This window comes from Emys orbicularis, chromosome 4 (assembly GCF_028017835.1).
Source record: "Emys orbicularis isolate rEmyOrb1 chromosome 4, rEmyOrb1.hap1, whole genome shotgun sequence".
Lineage (NCBI taxonomy): Eukaryota > Metazoa > Chordata > Testudines > Emydidae > Emys > Emys orbicularis.
In genome coordinates this window covers 16,834,706-16,851,294 of record NC_088686.1, presented here as the reverse complement: position 1 = coordinate 16,851,294, position 16,589 = coordinate 16,834,706, and the positions used below count along the sequence as shown (strand labels likewise).

Sequence of the window (16,589 nt, the reverse complement as noted above, 5' to 3'; positions counted from 1 at the left end):
AAAGGAGCCTTAAAATTTTTACACCTGTTTTATACTCCTGGGGGAATTCACTAAGAACAATGGGAACAAATCACTAAGCAGGCAGGCTGCTATATTGTCCTCTGCCTGAGGGAACAGAGCCTGCCCCACGCCTACCTCTTCAGAAATACCCCAAAGCCCTGCACCTCCAGGCTGAGTATGCTGCAATAGTGAGTGAGAGGGACAGAGCCTATGGTCCCCAAAGATACTGCATCCAGTTGCAATATCTGTCACATAACATTTTAATGTCTTGGATTGCTAGATATGAGATTTTGTTAAATATTTAAGACCTTACTTGTATGTAAAACAGGGGTCAGCAACCTTTCAGAAGTGGTGTGCCGAGTCTTCATTTATTCACTCTAATTTAAGGTTTCGCATGCCAGTAATACATTTTAACGTTTTTAGAAGGTCTCTTTCTATAAGTCTATAATATACCATAACTAAATTATTGTTGTATGTAAAATAAATAAGGTTTTAAAAATGTTTAAGAAGCTTCATTTAAAATTAAATTAAAATGCAGAGCCCCCCCGGACTGGTGGCCAGGACCCGGGCAGTGTGAGTGCCACTGAAAATCAGCTCACGTGCCGCCTTTGGCACGCGTGCCATAGGTTGCCTACCCCTGATGTAAAAGTTGGGATGAAGTTCAGGTCTTGAAGTCATATTTTGCATGCCAATACAAGGTAATTCCTCCAGGTCAGGGAAAGATCTTTAGGAGGGCAGTTTTGTTGTTTTTACTGGACTAAATTGAACTAGGGCTGAATTTGGTTAAATGTGTCTACTGTGAGTAAATAGAGGGATTGTTTCCATTTCTGTTGCCAGTCTAGGTCACAGAAAAAAGTGTATTGGGGAAATGGAGGGGAGAAAATTCACAGATAACTATAAAAGCTTGCAGACTTATGGGATTTTTTTTTTTTAATTTGAAGCATTTAAATGTTCAAGTAGACTTTCTGAGATCAAAGTTCTGAATAGCACGCTTCAAAAACTTGTGTTAAGATTTACACACACAATTTAGACATTTTAGAAAGCAAATGTGAAGCTTAAATGCAATGTGTGAATTATTTTTCACTGTCATTTTAATTTTTAATTTTGACTGCATCTTTACCACTATATAAAAAGCTTCAAGACATGCATTTTTATTATCCGTATTCTCTTTAGTTTAGAAAATTAAGCAACTTTTAACATTTTTATTTTTCTAGCTTAAATATCTTAGGATGACTATTTGAACAACAGATACTCTGCTTCAGTCTTACTTCAGAATGTCTGTCTGTGCATCTTCTCACAAGGAGTTTTCTCAGTTACTGCCAATTCAGGATATTGGACGTAGTAAAATAGAAATTAAAAGCTCACCTTCTGGCATCGGCTCTCCTGTTTATAGCTGCAGTCAGTCTCCTCTGACAATGCAACAGAGTCCAATTTATATTCCTTCATCATATGTGGAAAACAGACACGAATATTCTGCAATGGCTTTCTATAGTCCTGCCATGATGAATTACAACATTCCTAGCAATTTCAGCGATTCAGAAAGTGCATCTGTAAGGCAGACATCAAGCCCAAATGTTTTATGGTCTGCTCCTGGCCATATTTCACCTTTGACATTACATTGCCAGTCATCACTTTTATATGCAGAGCAACCAAAGAGCCCATGGTGTGACGCAAGACCAGTGGACCATGCACTGCCTATGAACAGGTAAATATTTTATTCTTTCAGCATTTTTGCAAGTTATTACTTGACATTTTATTCAATCATTTTAAGATTGTATTTTTTTACATATGATTTTTACACACTGGTCCATGAGAAAATGAACTCCATAAGCGCTATTGTGTTTATATCTAAATTTCAGAAGTTTATTACTTTTTAAGATGGCTCTGTCTGGAAATATTATCTACAGCTGATGGGGTGGGTTACTCATTACTATACGCTTCATAAAGCCAGCACTGTGTAAAAACTTGGTATCTCCAAGGACTTCAATGCTGTGGTATACTTTAAAAATTCTCTTTGGGTTTAACATTGATGCAATAGGATAAACTGTGTCAAAGAGAACCATATTATTGTATGGCTCGCTAACAGCGTTTAGCGGTTGCTATTCATTAACAGGACTGTCTCACTCTACAAGATTGTGTTAAAAAGCTTCTTTGGAGGCTATAGCCAGTCAAAGATCAGTACAGACAGTTGAGATTTGCACAGCAGATTCTTTGGTCAAAATTTTCATCCGTGAGCAACTGGGTGTGTCTGTAAAAATACAGCCACACTTTTTCTACACATACTCCACACTTGAATACATAGGTGGGAGTCAACATAAGCATCAATTAGAGGATGCAGTTACTCAGTTTGTGCATAAAATCTGTTTACAAATGTGGTCATTGCAAACACAGTTGTTCCTTCAGCAGCTAAATGTTCAGTCACAAGGTTCTTTACTTATTACAGGCATTACTGCTTGTATTCAGTATCGTGTAAAGAATCCAGATTTGATCTATTAAATTTAAATTAAATTAAATAAAAATAAAAAATTTAAATTATAAATTAAATTAAAATTAAAAAATAAAATATTAATGTTAAATATCAGAAAAGTTAGCCTATTTCTCCTATTACCTACATCAGCGGTTCTCAAACTGTGGGTTGGGACCCACTTTGGGGTCCTGACCCTGTTTTAATGGAGTCGCCAGGGCTGGCTTTAGCATTAGGCAATGTGGCTCAGGTTACAAGCCCCCTGCCTGGGGCTGAAGCCCTGGGGCTTCAGCTTTGAGCCCCCCACCCATGGTGGTGGGGGTCAAGCTTTGGCTTTGCCCCCCACACCTGGGGCAGCGGGACTCGGGCAGGCTCAGGCTTTGGTCTCCCCCCTCCCCTCCCCCCCCGGGGTCATGTAGTAATTTTTGTGGTCAGAAGGAGGTCCCAGTGCAATGAAGTTTGAGAACCCTTGACCTACATTATTCCCCTGGCCCCCATCTCAGGCGTTGTATTTGTGTAAGTGCCATACACAGCCTGCAGAGGGCCAAGAGAGAATTCTATCACAGCCCTGCATTGGGAAGTCATAGCACGGCATGCCAAGAATAGGACTGCAGTGGATACCACCCACTATGCCATGCTGGCTTATGCTGCAAGCCAGAGGCAGCTGTGTGGAGGCTGTTGTAACTTCGGGTATTAACAAAAAGAATGAGGAGTACTTGTGGCACCTTAGAGACTAACAAATTTATTTGAGCATAAGCTTTTGTGGGCTAAAGCCCACTTCATCGGACACAGGACACTGGCGTGTTCTCTGGGACAGCCCTGCTTCCTCTGGGCAGTGCCTTCTGCACTGTGCCTCTGGGAGGCACAGCATAGTATCTCAGCCTGTATTTTAGTTCCTTTTTGTATGAATGGTGGTATCTTATACTTGTTTGCTAAGCATAGCAGTTATAATAGAGTCCACACATACCCAATATTTCTTTTCTACTAGTTGGCTGATTATTTTTTCATACTAATGTGTCATAAATAGCTGAAATTTGAAGAAGTGGGTAACCATTGTTTTTCATCAATAGATAATTGCCATACTGCCTACTAGTGAGACAGTTGATTTTTTTTTTTTTAACTGTTATGCTATAGCATATTTTGTTCCTATTCATGGGGGGAGCACAGTTCTAAGAATGGGGATTCATTATAAATGTAGACCACAAAGATAAAACAGAAGCAATTTTCCTTATTGTAGATATCTAGACTTGAATAAGGACATTTTCCTACACAGTCCTGCTTCTCCTTTTTGCTTCATCCTGTGGTGAAGTCTTAATACAGTGTTCATGATATTAATTTATTGCCATTTATTATGATGCTGAACACTTACGAATAATAACTGAAATGAAATATCAAATAGTGGAGAGTATGAACTCTGAGGAACCAGCCGCCTGTTCCATTGATCATAAGCAGAAGTTCCAAGTAATTTTTAAAACCCATAATGAAGTAAGGTATTTGTTTAAATATGAGATACAAAACTTTCCTTGAGTTGAAAATGCATAAAATCATAGAAATGTAGGGTTGAAAGGGACCTTGAGAAGTCATCAAATCCAGCCCTCTGTGCTATGGCACAACTAAGTAAACCTAGACCACCCCTGACAGGTGTTTGTCCAACCTCACATGATGGGGATTCCGCAACCTCCTTTGGAAGCCTATTCCATAGCTGAACTAACCTCATAGTTAGAAAGTTTTTCCTAATATCTAACCTAAATCTCTCTTGCTGCAGATTAAGCCCATTACTTCTTGTTCTAACTTCATTGGACATGAAGAACAATTGATCACCACCCTCTTTATAATGGCCATTAACATATTTGAAGATTTTTCCTCATATGACAGGTTTTCTAAACCTTTTCTCATTTTTGTTGCTCTTCTCTGGATTCTTTCTCCAATTTGCCCACATCTTTCCTAAAGTGTGGCACTAGAACTGGACACAGTATTCCAGCTTGAGGTTGCATCAGTGCCGAGTAGAGTGGGACAATTACCTCCCATGTTTTACATACGACACACCTGTTAATGCATCCCAGAATGATATTGGCCTTTTTTTTTTAAAACTATATCACATTGTTGGCTCATATTCCATTTGTGATCCACTATACCCCAGATTCTTTTTAGCAGTACTACTAACTAGCCAATTATTCCCCATTTTGTAGTTGTGCATTTGATTTTTCCTTCCTAAGTGAAATTCTTTGCACTTGTTTTTATTGAATTTCATCAGAATCAGATCCTATGTGATCAGTAATAGTTCACACAGCCTTAGACACATGAACCTTGTACAGAAAAAAATGAATTTAGCAACAGAAATCTAATATCTTTAGGTTCCTATTTTTGAATATCTTGGCCGGTACTCTTTTTTGAACTTTAAGTTGTTCCCTCCTTTCCTCCCTCTCCTTTCACTAAAAGTTATTTTTTAATTAAAAAAGTTACAGTACTGTGAACAGAGGAATTATGGCATAAAATGAGGATATTTTACACACGCACACGCACACAAAAACTATGTTAAAAGAACATTATTAAGGTTGGAAAGTGAAAAATTAGAAAATGCCAAAATTAAGGTTGACTGTGTAACCTCAAATTGGCCCCCTAGTGTGCGTTATGATGATACAGTCTTTAATTACATGATCACATACTACTTTTTTCACAAGACCCCTGCTTCATTCATTGCACAATATGGAGGATACTCTTTTAATGAGCAGCCATTCAATATCTTGTTTTTTGCCTCATTGTTCAAGCATTGTTTGCCTCAGGCCTGCCTTACTGCACACTATTTATACCCTGTTACAAAGACAGAATTATTAATTCTCATGGGCATTTTTATGATGCCGTTTGAGAGGCCCAGGAGTTTCCTTTCATAACCAGTTCTAGTCTCTCCCCCTCCAATAGATTTTAACAATATATAGCGCTTGCTTTCTGCCTTGTAACATTTGTTAGTTATGCATTATAGTGTGTAATTTTCTTTTACTTCCAATTTTAACATTTCTAATGTTTAATAATAGAGATTTCAATATTCTGAAACATAACTTTTTATAGTATATCAATGAGTAGAATTAAGGTATTCTTAATTGATCTTAATCCTCATCTAAATTTAAAATCTAAATCTAAAATTAGGCTAATGAACGTTTGTTCTCATTTACAACATAAAAATACAGCTATGCTTCTAACGCTAAACCCCAAATGACTTGCTTTCCTACAGAAACAGTGAAATAGATGACAGGAAGGAATATGTCCACCAGTTTTTGCTCCCTGAAATAGCAGGAAATTGATCATGTGGGATACACCAACTTGATTCTAATTATCTCCACTCAGTGCCCCCCCCCCCCCGATTGGCCCTTGCCAATTGCCTTGAGAGAGTATACATTTCCGACTCAGGATTGGCAATCGGTTAAACCATGTGTGAGCCAGAATCATGCTAGTTAATCATCTAATCTTATTTATACTCTGCAGTGTATTCGTACCCAGTAATTATTCATTTTTCTTAAATCCTAGTAAACTGAATTTAGCCAGTAAACATTTTCATATTTTTGTGTCAAAATCTATTCAGAATAATCTCCTATATGTGCTAGATAACCACTTCTTCCTCTCTCCAGCTTTTCCAGTTTTTGTAAGCTCCTTTTCTGCTGTAATACTTGCAATCTCTAATAAAACAGGCTAATTATTTTTGTCCCTTCATCCTTTCTTTAAAACTGGGATAAATCTGCTTTAGTGATAGTTAAAACTACATTGACTATGTTAAAGCATGCTTCTACATTTTCCTTTACAATCAGTGTTCTTATTCATCCTTTCAGTATGGCTGGAGTATATTTTTAAGTGCTTTTCTAAAGTTCCACGTAGAGTCTTTGGTGAATAGGTTTTTCCTGCCCCAGAAATATATGCTAGCTCCCTAAGAACTTAAAACCCTACTGCCTACACTGATTGATATACCTGATCTCCTCCTGTCTATTCTTACTAGAATGTAGGAAGAGTAGAATCTGAGAGTAACTCTGAAGGCCCTGCTACTTTGCTTATATCTAGGCACACAAATGATTATGTAGCTTCTGGTTTTTTTTGCATACTGTTGTTGCCTACATGCACACAGAATACTATATTCTCTCCAGTTCTAGCTACAAATTCTATTTGCCAAGGACTTAAGATCTGCTACAGTCATCCAAAAGGCAAGATGCTGTGTTTTTTCTCAGTTTGCTTACAACACACTTTGTTCTCTGGGTATACATTATGAAATAATTCCCTAGCACCACTACCTCTTTCTAAATCCCTCTAATTTCTTATTGTTTCCTTATAGCATCCAGTGACACGAATCAACTGATTCCCTATTCTTATCACAATTCCCATTTACATTACTCCATCCTTCATCAGATCAATAAGTATTGTATTTGGAACTGGTTGTTATACCTCAGAAACAAGCAATGTTTTGCTCTTAGTGACCTTTCCCCTTCCTACTTGTATCCAGGCGTCCTTTTGTCCAAGAGCCTTGCCATTAGGACATTTCAACATGGTAACCTGAGTAAAGGACTTATTGATAAGTCTCACTGTCCCCAGTCTACTGAGCTGGCCCTTGAGATTTCAAATTCAGTTCTATCAGTTATTTGAGATTCAGCCAGCTGGAATGAATGAATGAAGCTCCTCATTAGGGAATGAATACATCTGAAGCAAGGTGTGTAGCACAACCTGCATTCTGTTGTCACTAAAATGAAACCAAGACCACTTTCTCACCAGCAATTAAAACACTTGCCAACCCCCTCCCCAAATAACTCTGTGATCAAAACCCTGTCTCTTGATATTAGTACTCTCAGACAATTCAGAAATGGGTTCTTTTGGTGAACCTCAGGACGCTCTTATGCTGCTTATGAGACTCCTTTTTGGAATAATGAAGGAGGGGAAGTTTCCTGACTTAAGATGGACTCAAAATAGAAATTTACCAGGAAATTGCTACAGTTAGAATTGTCCATTGCCAGTGACTACCAGTATGTAGCAGACTAAAGTCTATTTGCTATTCCATTTAGTTTTTATACTGCATCAGTCATAGTGGTATCTGAGAGCTCCAGTTCCCATGGCAAATTTCCTAAATACGGCATCCAATCATTTGCTGCTCACTTACCATTCACTAGGTCCTGTGTATTTAAATTTCTGTGAGTTTGTATAATTATCACCTCAACAGTACAATCTATTCGCCCGGGTGCTCCAAATCTTTCCAGACAATCTGTATCAACAACATTAGAGTTACAGTATTTGTTTTAATTACGTTGTGAGACAAACACTTAACACAGAGTGTTTCAGATTGCAACATGCTCAGTAATAATGAGCCTTTAAAAAGGCTAAAGTGAATACAATGAAAAATGAGAATTTGAAATATATCCTAATTTTTTACTCTTTTATAACTGATTGTTTACTTTTCCTTCAGAGAGACATTAAAAAGAAAATCTAATGGCAGTGATTGTACAAGTCCTGCTGTGAATAGTCCTGGTTCAAAAAGAGATGCACACTTCTGTGCAGTCTGCAGTGATTATGCTTCAGGATATCACTATGGCGTTTGGTCTTGTGAAGGATGTAAAGCATTCTTTAAAAGAAGTATCCAAGGTAGGAAAAATAGTTTTGGAAGCCTTTGCTTCAAAAGGTGGTGTCTTTTATGATCATATACATAAGTTGCAATTAGTGTACAGTAGTATAACATGATTTGAATACTTCATCTTATGGTCGTTTGTTTGTTGGCGTTGGGAAGGGAATGGACACTTGATCTCTTTAGGGAAGGATACAAAATATGTTGCCATTTAAAACCCTGGAGCAGACATATCCGAGAAATGGCACCTCAGACTCTTACAGATTACTTTGCCTTCAGAAATGCAAAGTTGGTGTAATAATTGTAGCTGATAAAAGGTAGAGATAGTGGGGATAGGACGGAAGGATAAAAAATAACTAAAAGTTTCACTGATATAAATAATTTAACTCTGAAGAACCTCACTCATACTAGGTAAAATCTAAAAGTTATTTTCATGGAGTCACATTGCAGCTCTTCTTAACTAGGATCAAGATAAACCTCACCTTCTAATCTTTGAAAGCCTTACTGCAAAGTTTTAGTTCTCAAATACTGGAACTCAATGCAAACCCACTGATGGCTATAGGTACATAATGTATTCTCTCCTTGCCTACTGTTACAATCTGTGGGGTGAAATAGTGGCTTCTGCATCCTTTGGTTGGGGCTTTGGCCCACTGGACACCAGTAAGCTTCAATAACCTCTCCCTTGGCCTGCTCCCAGTCTTCTCTGTGCTCTTTTAATTAGATCTAGGCCAGACCCTCACCCTGTAATATCTGAGGTATGAAAAGGCAGGCCCCAGTAGTTTCTCTGCTCATACTTCTCTTTCCCTTTTGCAATGGTATTTAGTGATGTGGAAGTACTTGCATGAGTCCTGTGTAACAGGGTAAATTTCACCCACTGAATAGCAATTTGTACAAAAGTGGTTTGCCTTTTCAAGATAGCATATGTACTGTGCATGCAACATAACAATGACTGTCAAATCTGCATGTAGTGTGAAATCAGTAAAATCAAACCTAAAATAATAAATGAGACTTTTGTGTACATATTCAGTAAATTGGTCTTGTAGTATTATGTCCAGGAAAAATGTTAACCTGATTATATGCTTTGCTCACCTACGTTTTAGCATTGAACAGTATACGTGTTTTAGTTCATTGAACATTTTAATTCACCTAGGCAGATAACATTTGGTCTTAATCCAGAGGTTCTATAAATAAAAAAAATGGCCTTCACTACACAAAACACATTTTACACTCTGCATCCAAGCTAGTTCAGGTTGTTGCTTAACTTCCCCACCCCAAAATCCTGAAGTTTCCTTTAGGCTACCTAGCTGGCTTTGTGGGAGCTGTATTAAATAAAGTTATCCCTTTTGACAATCACCATAATACTTTGCAATAGCCAATGTGAATTAAATTATCTGTAGTTCTTATTTTTTTTAGTATTTAAATGCCAGTACCTACTGCATAAAATACTGTGGGATTACAGTTATTTTCTGAAGTACAGTTACACACTGATTTATTGTAACTACAATCAAACTTGAAGTAAAAGCACTGTATTCAGAAATTAAAACTATGATTTCTTCATGAGAACCTTTATGATTTGAGTAATTGTCAAGTTTTTACAAAGCAAATATCGAAAACATAATTTTACTAGACACAGAGAAAGAAGACGGTTTTGTTACCTACCTGGATCCCAATGCTTACTCAAAGAAAAATTCTTATTGAAGTCAATGGGATCTGAACACAGCAAGTTCCTTACAGTTTAGTCAATCTGAGGATGGCTTAACGTGCACTGTAGAACTTCCCCTTGAGGGGATTCTAGGGACATCAGCAGTTAGGTAGTCCCAGGCAACATGGATTGATTTGAACTCTGCTGCCAGTAAGCCAGAGATGGCAGGCAGAAGATGCCTGAGCAGGATGGATCCCCCAGTATTTAAAGGCTTTGGGGGCAAAATTTTAACTTGTTACCATGGCAGTTGGTACAAAGTATGAACCCCTCTTACACGAGAGAAGAATCATGGGGAAAACCCTGATCACCACGCTAAGGGTATGTACATAGCTATGCTGGCATCGCCCTCTAGTGTAGACGCAGCCAACACCAACAGGAGTTCCTACCCTGTTGGTGTAGGAACACCATCTCCTCGAACAACATTAGCTTTGCCAACAGAAGCACTCTTTCATCAACATAGCTGCATCTACACTGGGGGGTTTTGTAGGCATAACTATGACAGTCAGGGATGTGGTTTCTTCACACCCTTATTGATGCATATATGCTGATATAACTGTTCAGTGTAGACCAAGCCTGAGTTTTCCTTCCCTCAGATCAGTGGAGGCTGATTTGGCCCTAAGCAATTTGAGAAATCCCTTAACTCTTTTGTTATCATGTTGTACTGCACAGAGGGAAATTAGTATCTTTTGCTCTGAGCAACATTAATTTGCTTGCTATCTGATATTTGTAGTATCTTATGGTCCAGTTCTGCTTCCACTGAAGTCAGTGGGAGTTTTGCCACATAATTTTGTTTTTCTTTGGGAGCATATGTTAGTATTGTGGCTTTGGCTTGAGGCCTTTCCCTTTTCTTCAAAATATACCTTCTGTTCTGGTGTTGACAGATCTTTACAATTGTACAGTTTTGTATTGTTAGTTGGCACAGCAGCATGCCAGATAGGAGAGTTATGTTCTTTATGGGCAAGTAAACAAAAACAAAACCCCTGGTACTTCCCTGTTGAACTCTGTCTATATGGAGTTTACAGTTGTAGTAGATTAGGGGTGGATGCCACAAAAGGCAAATCATTTTAAGGTTTTAGCTTGCACAGAAAATGTGGAGGAAGTTTTTTAAAGGTAAATTTCAACATTATTTGGCACCTATGACCCTTAATTAGAAAAGTGGTGCTCAGGAATATCTACAGTTCAGCTAAATGTCTCTTTAGCTGACCAGTTTCAGGGCTAAATTCTGTCTGCATAGGAGTCAATGGCAGTTATGTATGCATGCAACTGAGGGTCGAAGTTGTTCCATTAAAGAATATGGGGCCTATGTTCTCCTTCCTTACACAATACAAAGAGGAGAAAAGCAGTAGGAATTAAGGCCAAAAAATGCCCTAAATCTGCAGAATGGATGGAGTGACTTTATCACAGTGTCAGTAGACTTGGCCCCCCTCCCCCCCACTCCCAAGCCTGCAGATAGTCCTCCATACCTATTCAGTATGTGAATGATTCCTTAAAGATTTTTTTTTTTTTTAGTCGAGCAGTGATAGATGAATGGTTAAAACTACAAACTAGTCACTCTTTGTGGCATGCTTTCTCCATCCTCATGCAAATTTCTAAGTAGAAATCCGAGTGGGAATTAATGTTACTAAAAGAAGCCATAACCCCCTCTGAGTCCTCTATGTGACTCCTAACAAACACTTGCTGTGTGAGCCTCCAATGGCAGCATGACTCCTGAAGAGGAGAGAGGTGTTTTTTTTTTCCTCTTTAATTTCAGATTGTTTATTTTGCATTTGAAAGGACTTGGTATGCAATCAATTTCACTGTTTCCTCCGTATAGTCAGATTCATGTAAGCAACAGGGGAAGCTCTCTATCATATCTTAACAGGAAAAAGAAAAGAATTTAAAACAGAAAACATGATTTGTAAAACCACAAAAATTGAACAGTATTGAAACTACTTTAAAATAATTTTTAAACAGACAATATTTCAGGTTGACTTTATCTCTTTAAATACTATTGGTGAGGTTAATGCCTCTGCTTCAGGCCCTTTGTGCCAGGTAAAGTGGTTCTAAAAGCTCTGATTCCGACCAAGAGAGAATTGTTCTTGTGCGGGCACTGCAGAAGACAGCCGTATGCTGTCCACGTACCCCTTTTTCAAGACATTTAGCAAAGCAGGTATGAATAGCATGTTGGGGTAGAGATGGGGTGGAAGAGAAACGTTAGGAGCTGAAACTGCAGCATGTAGTGCAGAGGAGACTATGGGCAGCACAATTTTGCATATGCAGGCAGATACAGACTGCTGTAACTTAGACTGTCTCTCAGGATTGTCTAAATTCCAGGAGTTGCTCTGGACCTGTGTTCCCTCTAAGCTGTGCAGTTGGGCAGCCACCAAAGAGTGATTCAAGTGCTTCGCACTTGATTAGCAGAGCCGTGCACATCTGGCAGTGTGTGTTCAGGTGCCACCCCTGCTTTGCAGCCATATTGCTCCTGGGATACTTCTGCTGGCTGTGCAGAGTGGGGAGGGAGGGAAGAAGGGAGGTGCTGATGTCAGGGTGTCCCCCTTCTGCCCCCCACATCTCCACAGAGCAGGGGAGAGGGGACAGCCTGGCTCAGGACTCAGAGCAGGAGAGAGCTGCCTTCCAGGTGAATGAGTGAGTGCCTTAGAGACAGTGCACAGTCTCTGAGACTTCCCCAGCAGCCAGCTCTCTCTCTCCTCTCCCCTCCCCCCTACCCATGTACCCCATCTCTGTAGGGGGAGGGGGGAAGACAGGGTTCAGGACAGCAGGAGAGCTTTCAGTGAGTGCCTTAAAGAGAGAGTGCGTGGCATCTCTCAGAAACTTCCCCAGCAGCCAGCACACATACTATTTCTGTGTCTCGCACACATGCTTTCTCACTCACTCACTCACTTTCACACTCACCTCCCAACACATACAAGTATTATTTTTGTTGTTACTTCTTGGTATTTCCTGCTGCAATGCACATATATTCGTTGTAATTTTATTCTTTCAAAGTGCTGTAATTTTAGGTTTTTGACTGGTCTATGCATTTCATCATTTTTATTTCTCTCGTACACTTAAATTTAATTATTTGAGTAGTGAGTTCTAAAATGCCTAACCTGTCCTGGCTGGAGTATCCCTATGGTAACTTTTTAAAAATATACATTATATCTAGGTTTTTTGTTTCTACTGATGGTGCACATCTGCACATACCTCGGTGCACATAACAAAATTTATTCCACACATTGATTGGAAAAAATTAGAGGGAACATTGCTCTGGACCCTGGTGCAACCTAAAATCAGGAGGCAACAAAGGTGGCTTAAAGCCACCTTATAACCCTTTTGCCCAGGTTGAACTGCTTTTTTGTCAGTCACACCTGCCAGTAAGACATTAGACAAACTGTAACCTGATGTTTTTTAAGCACTGTAGGTTGAAAAATTCAAGGTTGGAAAATATTTTAATTTTACAAGGAAATGTTCACAGTAGCTCAGTTAAAATAGTTACCCTTGGGAAAAGAACTCCTGAACTGCTTGTTCATGAACCTAGAACATAAAATCTTCTGTTATTTTTTGATAGATCTATTAATTTTACAGCAATTAAAAATATAATCCCCCCCCCCCCAAATATATGAGAGAAGACTGATAAAAAACTGTAACTGATAGAGAATATTTTGCATCCATGGCTAATTTCTGCAAGGGAAATGTACAGTATTTTACGGGAAGTGACTTGGTTGTATTTAATTAATAAAATAATAGTCTACTCCAGTACACTAGTGAAACCCCTTAGGCAAAATTCTCTGCTGCTGAAACTCCACTGAAACGCCACTGAAACAAGTGGCATTGTGCCAGCAAAACATGCACTGATAATGAAAATCTGCTTTATAGAATACCTAGAATCAGAATGCTTGAGGTTTCATACAGCATGGAAATTTAGGCACTTTGGGTAAAAGTTCCAAAAGCATTTACGTCCAATTTTCAAAAGTGACTTAGACGCTTAGGAGGCTACGTCCCATTGATTTTTCTTAAGACTTAAGAGCTGAAGTGACTTAGGCACTTTTGAAAAAATTACTCTTTGGTCCTGATTCAGGTAAGTACTTAACACATTAAGTAGAAACACATGCTTAATTTTCATTGATGTAAAAGCTTAAGTGATGTAAAAGCTTAAGTGCTTTCCAGAATCAGTGGCCATATTTATTGAATACCTTTGCTTTGTATATCTTTTGCTCTAACAGTAGTATTCAGCATTATATCAGCTACAAAATGTTTTTCAAGTTACCTAACAGAAGAAATTTAACATATTGCTTGAGATTTAAATTTTTTTTTCTTTATATCCTGTTGCAGGACACAATGATTACATCTGTCCAGCTACCAATCAATGCACAATAGATAAAAATAGGCGTAAAAGCTGTCAGGCATGTAGACTACGGAAATGCTGTGAAGTAGGAATGATGAAATGTGGTGAGTTTTTATTCCCTTGTCTTTTCTATACAAGTTCTAAGTTATGCTTAGGTCTAAAAAAAGGCATGGCAGGTAACTAAAGTAAGACTTAAATTTACACGTAGGAGGGAAATCACTGATTTTCAGGAGAAAAAGAGTCACTCCAGTTAGTATTCATTTTGAGAAGAAAAATAGTAGGAAGCATTAAGGCTCCAGTCCTGCAACGTGTAGCATGCAGGAAGACTGCTTTACTTTTGCAGACGCAACCTGAAGGCAGTTCACCTGGATGTTACACCTTGCAGGATTAGGTCCTAAGGCAATGTCTATGTGACGGGTTGGATCACAGAACCCCCCTTGGGAGCTGCCACCTGATGTGCCAAGACTACTTCTGCCCCTGCTTTCCTGCCCTGTCAGCTTAGGACTTCAGTGCCCTGCCTGGTTTGAGCCAGACTCGCTAGCCTGCTGCAAACCCAGACCCAGGTCTGAATCACGTCCCCTAACAGCTATAGGCTTACCTGAAAGCAGGTTACAGAAGTGTTCTTGTCTTTAACACTCAGATGCCCAACTCCCAATGGGGTCTAAACCCAAATAAATCCGTTTTACCCTGTATAAAGCTTATACAGGGTAAACTCATAAATTGTTCGCCCTCTATAACACTGATAGAGAGAGATGCACAGCTGTTTGCTCACCCAGTTATTAACACATACACCTCTACCCCGATATAACGCTGTCCTCGGGAGCCAAAAAATCTTACTGCGTTATAGGTGAAACCGCGTTATATCGAACTTGCTTTGATCCACCAAAGTGCACAGCCCCGCCCCCCTCAGAGCACTGCTTTACCGCGTTCTATCCGAATACGTGTTACATCGGGGTAGAGGTATACTCTGAGTTAATTAATAAGTAAAAAGTGATTTTATTAAATACAGAAAGTAGGATTTAAGTGGTTCCAAGTAGTAACAGACAGAACAAAGTGAATTACCAAGTAAAATAAAATATAACATGCAAATCTATGTCTAATCAAACTGAATACAGATAATCTCACCCATAGAGATGCTTCAGTAAGTTTTTTCCTCAGACTGGACACCTTCCAGGCCTGGGCACAATTCTTTCCCCTGGTACAGCTCTTGTTCCAGCTCAGGTGGTAGCTAGGAGATTCTTCATGATGGCTCTCCCTCTTTGTTCTGTTCCACCCCTTTATATATCTTTTGCATAAGGCGGGAATTCTTTGTCCTTCTGGGTTCCTACCCCTCCTCACTGGAAAAGCACCAGGTTAAAGATGGATTCCAGTTCAGGTGACATGATCACATATTACTGTAAGACCCCAAGCCTTCATTCCTCCCAGCCTGACTCACAGGAATGCTTGCCTGCAAACAGAGCCATCCACAGTTAATTGTCCTGGTTGATGGGAGCCATCAAGATTCCAACCCACCATTAACTGCCCACTCTTTGCATAATTACAATAGGCCCTCAGAGTTATATTTCATATTTCTAGTTTTAGATAAGAGTGATACATTTATAGAAATAGGATGAACACACTCAGTAGATTAAAAGCTTTGTAATGATACCTTACAAGAGACCTTTTGCATGAAGCATATTCCAGTTACATTAGCATATTTTCATAAAATCATATAGAGTGCAACATCACAGTCTACACTTAAAAGCTTACAGAGACACAGCTGTGGTGATAGAACTGTGCCGCTGTAAGAGTGCTCATGTAGCCGTGTTATGCCGATGGGAGAGAGCTGTCTCCTCAACATCATAACACCAGCTCAATGAGCAATAGTATCTATGTTGGCAGGAGAGCATCTCCCTCTGACACAGCACTGTGCACACAAGTGGTTATGTCAGCAAAGTAATGCACATTGGAAAAAATCTGAACAATACATACAAAATAATGGGATCTAAATTAGTTGTTACAAGTTAAGAAAGTTATTGGAGTCATTGTGGATAGTTCTCTGAAAACATCTGCTCAGTGTGCAGCGACCATCAAAAAAGCTAACAATATTAGGAACCATTAGGAAGGGAGAGGTAATAAAACAGGTTCAGAGAAGGGCAACGTAAATGAGTAGGGGGGTATGGAACCACACGAGGAGAGATTAAAAGACACACTGTTCATCTTAGAAAAGAGATGACTAAGAGGGGTATGATAGAGATCTATAAAATCACTATTCACTTTCTCCATGCTATTCATGAACTGTTGCTGCCTATGTGAAGGGGTAAATAAGTTTAAAACAAACATAAGGAAATACTTCTTCGCACAGCACACAATCAACATGTGGAACTCATTGCCCAGAGGATATTGCAAAGTCAAAAAGTATAACTGGTCTCAAAAAAGAATTAAGTAAGTTCATGTAGGATATGTTCATCAATGGCTGTTAGCCAAGATGATGCCCCATGCTGCAGGTGTCCCTAACACTCCCAACTGC

At 39.1% G+C, this 16,589-nt stretch overlaps 1 protein-coding gene across 1 annotated transcript in view; it reads left to right on the top strand.

The window, feature by feature from the left end:
• Positions 1-1,262: 1,262 nt before the first annotated feature.
• ESR2 (estrogen receptor 2) overlaps positions 1,263-16,589 on the top strand; it is a 73,341-nt gene continuing 58,014 nt past the window's right edge. Inside the window, exons 1-3 of the mRNA XM_065404288.1 lie at positions 1,263-1,705; positions 7,899-8,074; positions 14,068-14,184. Coding sequence (XP_065260360.1) covers positions 1,275-1,705; positions 7,899-8,074; positions 14,068-14,184 — 724 coding nt within the window. The 5' untranslated portion in view covers positions 1,263-1,274. The remainder of the gene's footprint in view (positions 1,706-7,898; positions 8,075-14,067; positions 14,185-16,589) is intronic.